General features: G+C 42.1%; 1 protein-coding gene across 1 annotated transcript in view; it reads left to right on the top strand.

Annotated features, from left to right (window-relative positions):
* Positions 1 to 6,638: 6,638 nt before the first annotated feature.
* Positions 6,639 to 14,343, top strand: part of EMB (embigin) — a 48,813-nt gene continuing 41,108 nt past the window's right edge. The window contains exon 1 of the mRNA XM_072824663.1: positions 6,639 to 6,784. Within this exon, the coding sequence (XP_072680764.1) occupies positions 6,691 to 6,784 (94 nt within the window). The 5' untranslated portion in view covers positions 6,639 to 6,690. The remainder of the gene's footprint in view (positions 6,785 to 14,343) is intronic.

Below are 14,343 nucleotides of genomic sequence, written 5' to 3' on the forward strand. Positions count from 1 at the left end.
GTGATTATTTCTAAATTCACAAAAAGATTAAGTGGTAGTGCTTTGGCTCAAAACCACTGCCTTCAAATACCCTTTTAATCCATGTGAATCAGCAAGGCTGTCCCACCCACACACAGAAGTTTTTCTTCCTTTCTTTCTTTCTTTCTTTCTTTCTTTCTTTCTTTCTTTCTTTCTTTCTTTCTTTCAGGTTTTTCTTTTTCATGTACTATCTCCATTTTTCCTACTTTTCTACATTGAAAAGAGCTACATACACCTTCTGCCCTTCCCTTTTGGTCAGAAGTTCTTTAACAAAACAAACCTATGTTTATTAGCTAAACACTCTCCTTAACAACCATTAATTTTCCAGAATAAATATAAAGCTGCTTTGTATCAGAACCTAAACCCAGAGTTACTGCTTATTGATTTTGTTCATCTTCAGAAAGACATTTAGAGACCATCTAACATGTTGTTAATTCTAAAATAGAATATGCTTTCTCTGCAACAGTTTAATGGAAAAAAAAATGACATCACTACAAATGGTCAAATATCTGGTCGTAGAGATGAATTACTTTTATCTAACTTTTAATTCTTATTTTTTAAAAATTTAAAGAAAAAATTACAATGTCACAGGAAATAATATATTGGTTCTATTCTGAGATAAAAGTCTGTGCATAAAGTCAAATATTCAGATAGAAATGGAAACTTTTAAATCATTTATAGTGAAAAATGTTCTCCCTCACCATCTCACCCCCAACATTGTAAATGTTGAGATAAAATTTTAGGGATCAGGGCTTTGACATCTTGATTTGGCCTTCCTCAAATTGCTTCATCTCTAAAATGTGAACATGAGCTGGATCTCTTAAGATTCAGTCTAGTATGAAATCTTTACTTCCACGGATCCCTGGGTGGCTCAGTGATTGAGCATCTACCTTTGGCTTAGGTCATGATCCCAGGGTCCTGGGATTGAGTCCTGTGTCAGGTTCCCCTCAGGGAGCCTACTTCTCCCTTTGCCTATGTCTCTGCCTCCCTCTTTGTGTCTCTCATGAATAAATAAATAAAATCTTTAAAAAATAAATAAAGTGGGATCCCTGGGTGGCGCAGCGGTTTGGCGCCTGCCTTTGGCCCAGGGAGCAATCCTGGAGACCCGGGATCGAATCCCATGTCAGGCTCCTGGTGCATGGAGCCTGCTTCTCCCTCTGCCTATGTCTCTGCCTCTCTCTCTCTCTGTGTGACTATCATAAATAAATAAAAATTTAAAAATAAATAAATTCTTTACTCCCATTAGGCATATATTCAGCTTATTTGGCATATTCAGATTATTTAATTTTCCTTCTTATTCATGTGTTTGGTTAGCCACTCCTCCCTATAATCCTAACTAAACATTGTCACTTCTTTGAGGTAGCTTGAAATATGAGAAACAGGAATATTAAGCAAATAATAAACAATTTAAATGACTGGTTAGCTTATTTCAAAAATCAGAAATGATATAAAATTCTAAAATAAAAGACGGCTGAAAATGACAGGAAGATAATTCATAATTATTACCACTAATTTACATAATAATTTTACATTTCTAGAGAGTAACATAACATGTTAATGTTAATTTATATTAACATAAATTTCAAACGTAAAAAAGAGAAAGCAAAAAAATATATAAGATGCCTTTATTTTTTTCTTGAAGCAATGAAGGCTTCTCTAGGTAGACAAAAACAAAAGTCATTTTTTGAAAGGACTGGTTAATTTGATTATATAACAGATAATTTTTAGTGATAATGTTCCAAGACAAAAGGCATACTGGGAAAAATTATTACCAAAAACTAAATAGTGACAAATGATGGAAGCAAGTTTGGATTCTCCTGACCTCTCTCCTTGGCCTTCAGATGGCTGCCCTCTCTTTGTGTCCTCACATGACCTTTTCTGTGTGTGCGTGTGTGTATGCATGTGTAGATGTGTGTGTGCACTCTTCCTTTGGTGTCTCTTCCTCTTTTTTTTTTTTTTTTTTTTAATGTAGTCTCTATGCCCAGAGTGGAGCCCAACACGGAGCTTGAACTCATGACCCTGAGATTAAGACCAGGCTGAGATCAAGAGTTGAACTCTTAGCCAACTGAGACATCCAGGTGCCCCTTTTCTTCTTATTATAAGGATTAGTCATATTAGATTCTGGGCCTACCCATATGACCTCATTTAACCTTAATCATCTCTTTAAAGGCTTATCTCCAAATACAGTCATAATCTAAGCTACTGAAGGATAGAGCTTCAACATAAGAATTTGGTATGGGGCAGGGGCTGGATACAATTCAGTCCATTATACCTTTGTTCTGGCAATGGAATCCTTTTCTTTTCCCATCAATCTACTTCTCGCGCCAACTGACAATAGAGTATCAGGATCTGGTCTTTGATTCTTCACCTTTATGTTGGGATGCCCAGAGAGTTGATTCAGTCACAGTGCTAGTTGAGTCACACAGCAAAAAGTCTGTATACTTTTAAGCCATTTCTAACTGGGTGGCTAGCAATAACTTGTCTCTATGCCAAAGGGACTGCTAAACACAAAACTATATTATAATAAATCCCTGTGAAATGTATCCTTAACTCAACTTCCTCTTAACAGGATCTCAAAAACATTCACAGCATGCCATCTGACATGTGGGAAAGTGAGATGCAAGAGCAGTTGGAGTAGAAATAAATGGTCATATTAAATAATTCCAGTTAAAATGTTTACTTTAGCAAATTTTGCAAAAACATATGTTAAATGAACATACTACTAGTTCCTGTCCCAGAGCCTTAGAATGTGCATCTGTACAAGCCAGGGATCCAACTTCCCCTTCTAATGAGCCAGGCCTCTTTCTGGGTTGAATGGGGTATCTACATTTGAAAGGAGTACAGAGTATTATTAAACTGGGGAGCATCTGCTTTTGTTTCAAATAATAAGTATAAAGAAAGGTTGTCTGTCGGAGTGGGGAGGACGGGAGTGGATATTCAAGGCTTCTTGTCATATTTTGAAAAACTTTCTATATTTGGGAAGATTTTCACATTATGAATCCTGCCTTCTCCCATGGAGATCAGAACTCAAACACTCAGCCTCTTTTGATGCTAGCAGTCAGCTGTGTGCTCTAGCCTTGGACATTCCCCAGGTGAGGGAGACTGATGTGGAGAGGACAGAGGAGCAGAGCAGCAGAGTAGCACTCTCTTTTGGGTGGTGAAGTTGGCAGCAGGGATTGCAAGGGCCAGTTGCTGACACATAGGTGACCTCAGGGATGGAAGCAGTGGTGGATGCAGGGCATTGAGCCCCTGGGTGTCTCATGTTTGATAGGGGAGGCCTCAGTGGTATCTATATTTAGTGAGTTCACTATATGAATTCTGGTGCTCTTGAAAGTTTATGCTTGGGTCTGTTTTTTCAACCATCTCAAGTAGTACCTAATAACCTTGAAGTGCTTATTTTTCTGCTTAAACAAGCCAGACTGGATTTTGTTGTTTGCAGCATCTATACATGACATTTTCCATATGTAAAAAATGCTCACCCCAACTTACAATAAAACAAATATAAATTAAACTGTAAATGCGTGCTTTTTGTCAACTATGAGATTGACAAAGACAGAAATTTTGATTTGTTGACGTTGATATAGGGAAACAGGCCCTCTCATATTTTGCTGTTTGATATAATGTTTTCTTCAATAATAATTTTTTAAAATTATATATTGCCTTCCCTAAGAGGTAACCTATATCCCCATTATCATCTTCACAGCTTTCTAGGACACTGTCACACACTTTTCACTCAGCAACAGCATATATCCTAAAAGAAAAAAAAAAAATCCTTTGTAGCATTATTCTACATATGCAAATTTTAGGGAAAAAAAAGAAAAAATATAATTCCTAACTGATTCTCTAAAGGGTAAAAAAACAGAGCATGCTAGAAATACTTTTTTTTTTTTTTTTTTAAGATACTATAGGAGGTCCAAAGACTTATGGAACTATTTTAAGGTACTGATAAGAGTTATAATGGAGTTGGGAAAGAAGATACAATCACATAATGAGCTGAATACTAATAAAATATTTCAGTGTAACTTGAAGCCAACAATGAAGATCAAGTCACTAAGCTATCAATTATTAATTGTCAAATTAATCCTAGGGACAATATGAGTTCAGAGGAGAATGTTTGGATAATTTATTTGGGTGACACGAGTTACCTGAAAATTTAGTGGCTTAAACCCAAATGTGTGGGCCAGGGGTTCAGGCAGGATTCAGCTGGGCAATTCTCCTCTGGTGAGTATCAGCTGGGACCATTGCGTGTTTCTGAGCTGGGGGCTGACCTCGTTTGAGGCTCTGAGAAGAGACTCACAAATCTAGCCCCTTCCTGCTTTTTGGCCACCCCACATAGCATCTCACTGTTCCTGTCCCTTTATATGTGGTTTGAGCTTCTCACAGCATGTTGATCTCAAGGTAGTCATACTTCTTTCCTGGCAGCTGTCTTGTAAGAACAAGGAGGAAGGAAGTGAATTCTCTTGTGGTTTGGATCCGGAAATTCACAAAATGTTACTTTTGCAAAATTCACATTCAGAGAAGTCACAGAGACCACCCAGCTTGAACAGAGAAACCATAGGACCTTCTTTCCCCCTCAACACATCTCCTGATGAGGACAGTGTCAAAATATCTGTGGCCATATTTAATTCATTGTGCAACTAAGGGTCAGTTTGAACCAGACAGGTTAGGAAGAGCCATACAAGTAAGGTGTAAAATATAAGCTGGTTTTAAAGAATATAGAACACTTGAAAAAATGAAGTTGGGATAAGGCCAAAAATATTAAATATCTAAAAATAAAACAGCAATGGGGAAAAGATATTCCAAATGCTTAGCAAACCAAGAATTAAATTTCTTTCTCAATTTATTTTGCTCTAACAACGCAACTGACCATGGGAATTAGCCTCAGCTTGGGCAAGTCACTTTTCGCTACTCGTGAACACATTGAGTCAATGGAGAAGACGATTTTTCTTTAAATGATGTCAGCTCATTTGAAGTATAGTGAATTTGAGATTATAGGACCAACTGGGGAAGGTCAGTCTTCAGCTTGTTTGAACAGTGAGAAGTGCTCACGGTTAAAACTCCAGAGGTATGGACAAATGATTATAGTTAATCCTGAGATAGGATGCAGTGCAGCAAGATAGGGGTGTGATTTAGCAACCGTGGATCAGGCAATTTGGGTTTACAAGTCTGATCGAAGTCCGAAGAGTCATGATGTAAAATTAATATTACAAAGTTTTGTTCAGAAAGGGTTAATCATCATAACCATAATTTTATACTAAGAAGAGGCTTTCCTGAGGTTTGTAGTTCATAGATAAACTCTCCATTAGTGTGTGTATGTTTTGAACCCAGTGCCTGACAGTTGGCAGATATTTAATATTAATCAGATATTAATATGCTCACTGAATTGTATTACTCATATTCTCTTCACACCGATTTAAATAATCCACACTCCTCTGAAATTTTGCCTGTGTAACATTAAACCAGAAACAGGCATATTTTAGTAATAACGACCAATTAAAAATTAACCTTTCCTCAGGGAAGTGAGCATAGATAGCTCTTGCTTAGCATGTCAGCTTTCAAAATCTGTGCCTGACATTTTCTTTCAATTTTTTTTTTTCTTTCTGGCAGTGATGTATAATGAATTTGTGAATATCAAACCTGGCACCTTAAAAAAACAAAGGAAAAGGGAACGAAACTTAGAAATGCTTTCAAAAAAAAAATCAATGTGTTATCACACCGTGGAGAAACATCAGATCTTACTGCTCTTTTACGTTAGAACATAAAGATTTCTGTGTTCTCTGCGGTCGGGAGCCCCGCAAGCTCCAAGGCAGGGCCCTGCGGCCCGGAGCCAGCATTGTCTTCAGCAGCCTCGGAGTTGGAAGGAGGTCGGCAGGCTCGTGCCGCTCCCGCAGGGTCTCCTTTGGGTCCTTTGTGTTTCTTGACCTCTAGGTGGCTCCTTAACCGCTGTAGGGCTAAGCAAACAAAAGGAAAAGAAAAACAGATACTGTGGGCCCTTGGGATTCGGAGACCTCAATCTAGAAAGAGCCGGTGACCCTTCAGAGGCTGGAGGGCAGGCGTGTGCGGCCCGAGGGCACCTTCCCGCGGCGCCGCCCGCGTCTCCTTAGAGCCCCAGGCAAGGGCCGGGGCCTGGGGAGGGGGAGGGGCAGGGGGAGGGGGACGGGGAGGGGGAGGGGCAGGGGGAGGGGGACGGGGAGGGGGAGGAGGTCCCCTCCTGCCCGCGGGCCCCTCAAAGCACGGCAGGGAGCCCTGCGCGCGGCGAGCTGCGGGCGAGCCTGGGACACGCGTGCCCGGGGGCGTTCGGAGCCGGCGCGGGGAGGGGCTGCCCCGGCCTCGGCTGGGCGGGCGGGAGCGCACGGCCGCGGGCCCGGAGCGCGGCGCGGAGCAGGAGGGGCGCGGCGGGGGCGCGGAGCAGGAGGGGCGCGGCGGGGGCGCGGCGGGGGCGCGGCGGGGCCCGGCACAGCCGCGCGCGCCCGTGGGTGGGAGCCCGGCGCGGCCCCGGGACCGCGTCTCTCGGGGCGGGGAGGGCAGGCGGCCGGGCCCCTCCCACCCGCCCGCGGCCGCGCGTCCCGCCCCCGGCGCTGGCAGCGGGCGCCGCGGGGCCACCGGCGACTGTGCGCAGAGGCTCGGGCCACCGACGGCGGGGCGCGAGGACCGCGGGGACCCGACAGCGCCATGCGCGCCCTGCCCGGCCTGCGGGCGCTGCCGCTGCTCCTGCTGGGGCTCCTCGCCGCGGGGCGCGCGGGCCGGGCGGACGGCGAGACCTCAGGTGCGAAGGCCCCGGGGCGGGGCGGGGCGCGGGCAGGGGCGCGGGCGGGGCTCCGGGGCTCCCGGGCTCCGGCGCTGGACCCTGCAACCCGGCGCGCGCCGCGAGCAGAGCGCGGGGCTGGGAGCGCAGCGTCTGGGCGCCCCGGCGAGGATGCGGGCGGGAGCAAGGTGGGGCCGCGTTCCGCCCAAGGGGCAGGATATCTGAAAGCCACGCTCCCCCGCACCAGCTCCGCTCTCTTGAACCCGCAGTGGACTTAAAGATCGCCCCCAACCCCCGGTCCCCGTCCCCGTCCGGCAGGCGGGTTGGCTTCGAGGATGTTTTCGAGACCTGAGTGGAAATAACGACACAACCGCAGCCTACAGCCCGGCCCGGCGGCCACCCGAGCCGGCAGCTCCGGAGAGCGGGCCCCGTGCGGCCTCTCTTACCCCACGGGCTTTGAAAGTGACGTGTTTGTGGTTATTGTTTTAATTGTTTAAGGCACTTTCAAAGAGGGATCTTCGTGCGGAGTGTTGCCAAAACCAACACCGAATTTGCCGCTTTAGCTTCGCTTGTTTAGAATTACTTTTTGTGTAGACAGTATTTCAGCCAACCTACTTTCTAATGCAGGTTTTTTTTTTAAGATTTTATTTATTTATTTATGAGACACACACACACACACACACACACACACACACACACAGAGGCAGAGACACAAGCAGAGGGAGAAGCAGGCGCCACGCAGGGAGCCGGATGTGGGACTCGATCCCGGGTCTCCAGGCTCACGAGCTGGGGCTAAACCGCTGAGCCACCCCGGGCTGCCCTAGCACAGGTTTTTGTGTAAAAATGTTCAACGTGTTAGCAGCTAATTAGGGCAGTTGCCTGCCAATCAAGTCGACAAATAGTGGCTATCAGCAATTAAAATTAAGACATTATTCTAGACAAGATTTTCAAACTTTCGTAGGAATTCACTTTTATGAGCTTGCAGCATGTAGAGTTTTTGTGACATGAAATGGAAATATAATCAAAGGATAAGATTACTTGATTTTCATAATGTCCTTTAAAAGGCCCCATTAACAACTTGAACAAAATATTTTGGGTTGCTTCAGTTACTAAATTTCCCTGCTCCACATCCTAGCCGTGTCCCCTCTTTTTCGTTCATACTACTTACAAAGACTAGTCAAGGACTTTTTACCCCTGGAGCTATTCCTAAATTCACTCCTTTTTCACTTAAGACTCTTGCAGCTCTGAGGACCACTGCATTCTGGTTGAGTTCTAGAACTGTCGTTCTCCACTTGGCTCTCTTAGGATTATCTGGAGTTTTAAAAAAATTGGTAGCTGGTTACTGCCCTCAAAATTTTTGATTCAGCTGGCCTGAGATTTAGTCTGGACATTAGGTATTTTAAAAGCTCCCATGCGATTTTTAATCATGTGATCCCAAGCAGGTTGAAAACCACTGCTTTAAAATTATAATGGCCTAGAGAGTGCCCTATTGGGCAAATATTTATACTGTTGGTAGCAGCGAGTCACGTTTAAATTGACATTCAAAGCAGACTTCTAAAGAGAAAAAAAAAAGCAGGAACCAAATGAAAGTGGAATAAGTGAACAAAGTTGCAAATAAATGGGATGATGTATGTAGGTATAGCAAGTGTCTGTGTATGTGTAGGGTCACTCTTGGCCTTTTAGCTCCCCTTAAGTTAAAATTGTAGAATGATGTGCTGTATGAAAGGCATGAAGTTAGCATCTCATTTTAAGGCAGAATTAAAAATTGTGGGGTAATCTTATCTCATTTTTATAGACTCTGTACAGATCTCTGTGAGATCAGTTTCCTCTTTGCTGAAGACTGTTATGAAGTTTATGGCTGTTTTGTTTCTAGGTGCTTTGAACTACTTGGAAATAGGTTCTATAAGCCTAAGACTTTGGGCCAAATTTTAATAATAAAAAATGGTTATAATTTATCGTATTTGTTATTTAACAACTATGTGCCAGGCATTGCACTGTGCAGAATACAACCCTATGGGTTAGCATTTACTGTCTCTGACTTTTGTTTTTTAAAGAGTATAATTTTTTTTTTTTTATGATAGTCATAGAGAGAGAGAGAGAGGCAGAGACATAGGCAGAGGGAGAAGCAGGCTCCATGCACCGGGAGCCCGACGTGGGATTTGATCCTGGGTCTCCAGGATCACGCCCTGGGCCAAAGGCAGGCACTAAACCGCTGCACCACCCAGGGATCCCTGTCTCTGACTTTTGGATGAGGATCTTGGAATTTATAAATTTATTTGTTTAGTCTGACTTCAGCACCTGCTTTCTTTATTTTTAAAAAATTTTTAGGGATCCCTGGGTGGCGCAGCGGTTTGGCGCCTGCCTTTGGCCCAGGGCGTGATCCTGGAGATCCGGGATCGAATCCCACGTCGGGCTCCCGGTGCATGGATCCTGCTTCTCTCTCTGCCTCTCTCTCTCTCTCTCTCTCTGTGACTATCATAAATGAATAAAAGAAAAAAAATTTTTAGGTAAACTCTGAGCCCAACATGGGGTTTGAACTCATGACCATGAGATCAAAGGTTGCTTGCTCTATCCACTGAGCCAGCTAGGTACTCCCTCCAATGCCTGTTTTCTTAAACACAATACTCAGTTCTCTCTCTGAGATAACTGGATATGTCTATGAAAGTTTGGAACCACTGACAGAGTACAGTGTGTGGATATAAATGCTTGATTTGGGTGAAGGGCGTGCTACCATATTTGGAATTCTAGAATAAAGTTAGGCACAAGGACTCCCCTTAATTCTTTTAAGCTGTTTCAATTAAGAAAGGTAAAATAACTTTATAAAAGCAGATATTAGATAAGTGGGAATATTTAAACATCGTTATTATTACTCTGATATAGAACAAATTGAGGGAATGGCTGATGTTTATCTTTTGATAAATGTGTTTGCAGGGGAGTCACTTGGAAAGATTATTTTTAGCTTCTGGAGGACATTGCTTATACACTTTCTTGATCAACCACTTTCTAGAGACACTTCCCATCCTACATACACACACAGCAATTGCCTAGCAATAAATATTTATGAGAATAAATATTATTCAAGCACCTACATGCTCCTGACATTGTGTTAGTCTATGTCTAAGTAGAAAACTTCAGCAGTGTTTTAGCAGTTTCGAGTCATTTAAACTGTTTAAAGGAAGAGATTAATTATAACCTTATCTTTAATGGAGTTGTATTTGATGCACCGAAATTGTGACCCTAATTTATCATCACATTTAAAATTATGAAAAAATTTATGAAGCATTAGTTTCAACTGGCTCTTCCTGTTCTAGTTCTTTTGTTCCCACTGCTTATCCCCATCTCCTTCTCTTCCTTCTGGGAATGGGTCCTATAGTCATTAGGTTGGGGAATGTAGGGAGGCAACCTCCTTTGTGAAGGAAGCCAGAGGGTCCCAGGTCAGGATGGCTTCCAGGTAGGGGAGTGGCCTCATGTGGAGTATTAGAGCCTGAGCACAGTGAGGTGGGCCCTCTTGCAGAGGGATGGCCTACATCTGGGCCTCAGAACTGAGCAGAGTGACAGGCACTTTTACACAGGGGCAGCCCAACATTGTGGTGTCTGATCCTTATCAGGGGATGTAAGTAAAGCATGCAGAAGACCAAGCAGTGGAGGATTTTGGAGCCAGAGTGGATGAGTAAGACATTTCTTTGGGGCCAAGAGTGGCACTGGCTGAGCAAACAAGTAAAGCCAGCAACAATAACAGGATCCAGGTTTTTCTCTAGAGAAGAAGAAAATAAAGAAAGGGGTAAAACTAGCATGAACCTTGTGGTGTTTGGATTGCAATTGACAGCATGAATTCATGACTTCAGATCTGTCATTATCTTTCGTGTCTCTTTCTATTTAAACAGATGCATAGCTATAAATGTGTATATGTGTAAATATATGTATAATGCATATATATGTCCCATATTTATATATGTATGTATATTATACCCTTCACGTGTGTGTGTATATGTGTGTGTATGGATATACATACACATCCACTGGGGTGGAGCAACGATTTCCCAATAGTGATGATGAGTCAGATCTTGATTCTGTATACCATTCTTTATTAATGGTAACTAGGATTTCTTGGAGAAATGGCTGATTTTATGATAGGGAGGAGAAAATATAAGACAAGCCCTGAACCTCTTGTGCCAGAGAGCAGTGAAGTGCTCAAAGAATGATGTGCCATGTCAAAAGTATACAAGAGCCAAAGAGCTCCCGCTGGACAGATCTGGGACAAACAGAACATCAGTATAAATAATACTACTAATGGACTTGTCTCCATTAGTATCCACTGAATAATGGCCATTGAATATTACAGGTATTCATGAGTACATACTGATATAAAGCAATTAAATGAATCAAATGGAAGTTTGATGAGGCACAAAATATTACATAGTTTTAAAGTAATTTCCTACAAAATTCATAAAGTAGTATTAAGGAAAAGGGAAAAAGAACAACTTCATTCTGGATAAGTCTGGGAAATACCAGTTTAAACAGATGATCAAAGTAAAAACCATTAATGAAGAGAAGAATAAAAATTAGGGGCCATCTGATAAGATGCAATGAGAAGAACACAATATTACCTCTGTAATATATTTGCCAAAGGTCTACTCCATATCTAACTATATTACAACATGACCATACTGGAACTATACTGGTCTTAAAAGTCAAGAATTACTAAAGCTGAAACAGAGTGAGGGAGAACAGAGGGGACATGGCAGCTGAGGGTAACATGTGATTCTGAACTGCAGTCTTTGGCTGAAAAGTACATCTTAATGACTTCTCTTGAAACTTCGATGAGGTGTGGGATGAGATGGTAATCTGTAAATGTTAATTTCCCAACTTTAATGGTGATGTCGGGACGAAGTGTGTGTTTGGGGGTGGGGGTAGGTCCTTTCTGGGAATGTACACTCATGTTTTAGAAGGGGAATGAGTCATCAGGTCAGCAGCTTATTCTCAGGTGGTTCAGGGGACAAATTCTTTATTCTGTACTTGAAACTCTTTTGTTTAAGATCTTTTGAAAAGAAGCAAAAATAATTTCAACTCTTTCTGAGAAAACTTTAATTAACATAGACATTAAGCCATAATGAGAGTTGAGAAACTGTCATCAATTTTATTTAAGTACAAAAAAAAAATTTATTTAAGTACCATTTTCCAAAGGAGTATTTGTCCTCAAACAGATTAAGCGTGGAAGCTGTTTGTCCTGGATTGTACTCTTTTGAAATTGCTTTTGTATTACTGGCCTCCCATATTTCACAATATAATGTGAACCATAGAAATAAACAACTTGGGACACACACAGTGACGTAGAAGAGAAAAACCTGGCTGGCTTAATCAATGGAGCATGCGACTCTTGATCTCAGGGTTGTGAATTCCAGCCCCACGTTGGATGTAGAGGTTACTGAAAATAAAATCTTAAAAAGAAGAGAAAAAAAAACCCTTCACAACATTTTATTAAAAGTAACCCCACTAATCCTAATAAAACATAGTAACTGTTCACACATAATAAAATATCTCAAATAATATATTGTCTGTGTAGAAATAATGTGATCTTTGAAAATGGTGTTATTCTTTTATTGAAAATAACATTTTCCTGCAATTTTTAAAGTTGTGGTTATATTATTAGTAATGTATCTCTACTCCCAAGATAGAATCTTTTTTTTATAGCCTTATAATGACATACTTCTGAGATCCTGAAAGGGAATTTAGAACTCCCATTTGATTGATCTTGAAACCCAAAGTGCTTTCATGATGTAGCCAAAAGTCTGGAGCTAGCTAACAGCCGTAACAGGTTTTCTGGTTTGCATTTCAAAACTCCATGCAGCACTTAGTGCCTCTCTGTAAAAGGTCCTCAGAATAGGTCCCTGGCAGGAGGGTGTGGCTGGCAAAATAGGGTGGCAAGAAATGTCCTTGCTTTAAAATATCTACACTTAGGGGCACCTGGGTGGCTCAGCAGTTGAGCATCTGCCTTTGGCCCGGGGTGTGATCCTGGAGTTCCGAGATCGAGTCCCACATCAGGCTCCCTGCATAGAGCCTGCTTCTCCCTCTGCCTGTATCTCTGCCTCTCTCTCTCTCTCTGTCTCTCGTGAATAAATAAATAAAATCTTTAAAAAATAAAAATAAAAAAAAATAAAATATCTACACTTAAAGTATATAGAACACGACCTTAGAGCCACAGGGCCATTTGAAGATTATTGAAAATCATCACACTGAAGAATCAGAGTTGAGGATATACCTGCTTTGAAATCAGGGTTTTTCAACCCTGGCATTATTGACATGTGGGGCTGGAGAACTCTGTCATGAGGGGCTGTCATTGAAGAATGCTTAGCAGAATCTCTGGCCTCTCCTATGCAGTGGGTGAGTTCTGTCTCCAAAATGTTATGTTTGGGTCCTGACTGTTGGTACCCTTGAATGTGACCTTATTTGACAGTACAGTCGTTGAGGATGGAATCAAGTTAAAAAGAGGTCATGCAAGATTAGGATAGACCCTTAATCCAATGACTGTGATCTCCATGAAAGAAACGAGAGGGAGATTTGGATGTAGAGACAGACACATCTAGAGGGAAGATGATCATGTAAAGATGGAGCCATTGCTTTTTGCTTCTTTTCAAAAAATCTCAAACAAAAGACTTTCAAGTACAGAATAAAGAATTCTTCCCCTAAATCATCTGAAAGACTGGAGTGCTGCAGCTATATGCCAAAGAATGCAAAGGACTGCTGTGCTGGCAACCACCAAGAGCTAGGAAGAGGCAAGGAGAGATACTTACTGGGAGCCTTCAGAGGGGGCAAAGCCCTGCACTTTGATTTCAGGCTTCCAGCCTCCAGAACCACAAGAGGATAAACTGTTGTTTGAAGCAGCCACATTTGTGGTACTTTGTTACTGCAGTTCTAGGAAACTGTTGTAACCTATTCCATACAAGTAGTAACCTCCTCCAAGGTGTGGCATCCAAATGTCTCCGGACTTTGCAAAATGTCCTGTGGGGGGCAAAAGTCAGCCCCAGCTGAGAACCACTGAACAGAGAAAAGACTTAGTGACTATTTTGAAGTGGTTTGAAACAAGAGTTTTTATACTGCCCTTAGAAATATATTTTATTGCAGTAATTCTATTCAAAAGAAAAGATCAATTTGTTTATATTTCAATAGGACCAAGTTTTACAAGGCTTTGTAAAAGTGCACATTGTTCTTGTTTTTAAGCTTTTTAATTGTTCCACAATTGTCTGTCTTTCTTCTTTCTTTCTTTCTTTCTTTTCTTTGATGTTAGTCTAAAAATGGCTTTTTTTGTTTAAGAGACAGAGTGTATGCCTGTGTGCAAGTGGAGTGAGGAGGAGCAGAGGGAGAGGGCAGAGGGAGATTTTAAGTGGACTCCATGCCCATCGTGGAGCCCAGAATGGGGCTCCATCTTATAACCCTGAGATCATGACCTGAGCTGAGATCAAGAGTTGGATGGGTAACCAACTGAGCCACCCGGGTGCTCCTAAATATGGCCTTTTTGCCCAATGGTTCTCATTCTATGTAGAAAAAATATGAGCTTCCAGTTTGTTTGTTTGTTTTAATCT

This window comes from Canis lupus, chromosome 4, assembly GCF_048164855.1.
Source record: "Canis lupus baileyi chromosome 4, mCanLup2.hap1, whole genome shotgun sequence".
In the NCBI taxonomy this organism is placed as follows: Eukaryota; Metazoa; Chordata; class Mammalia; order Carnivora; family Canidae; genus Canis; species Canis lupus.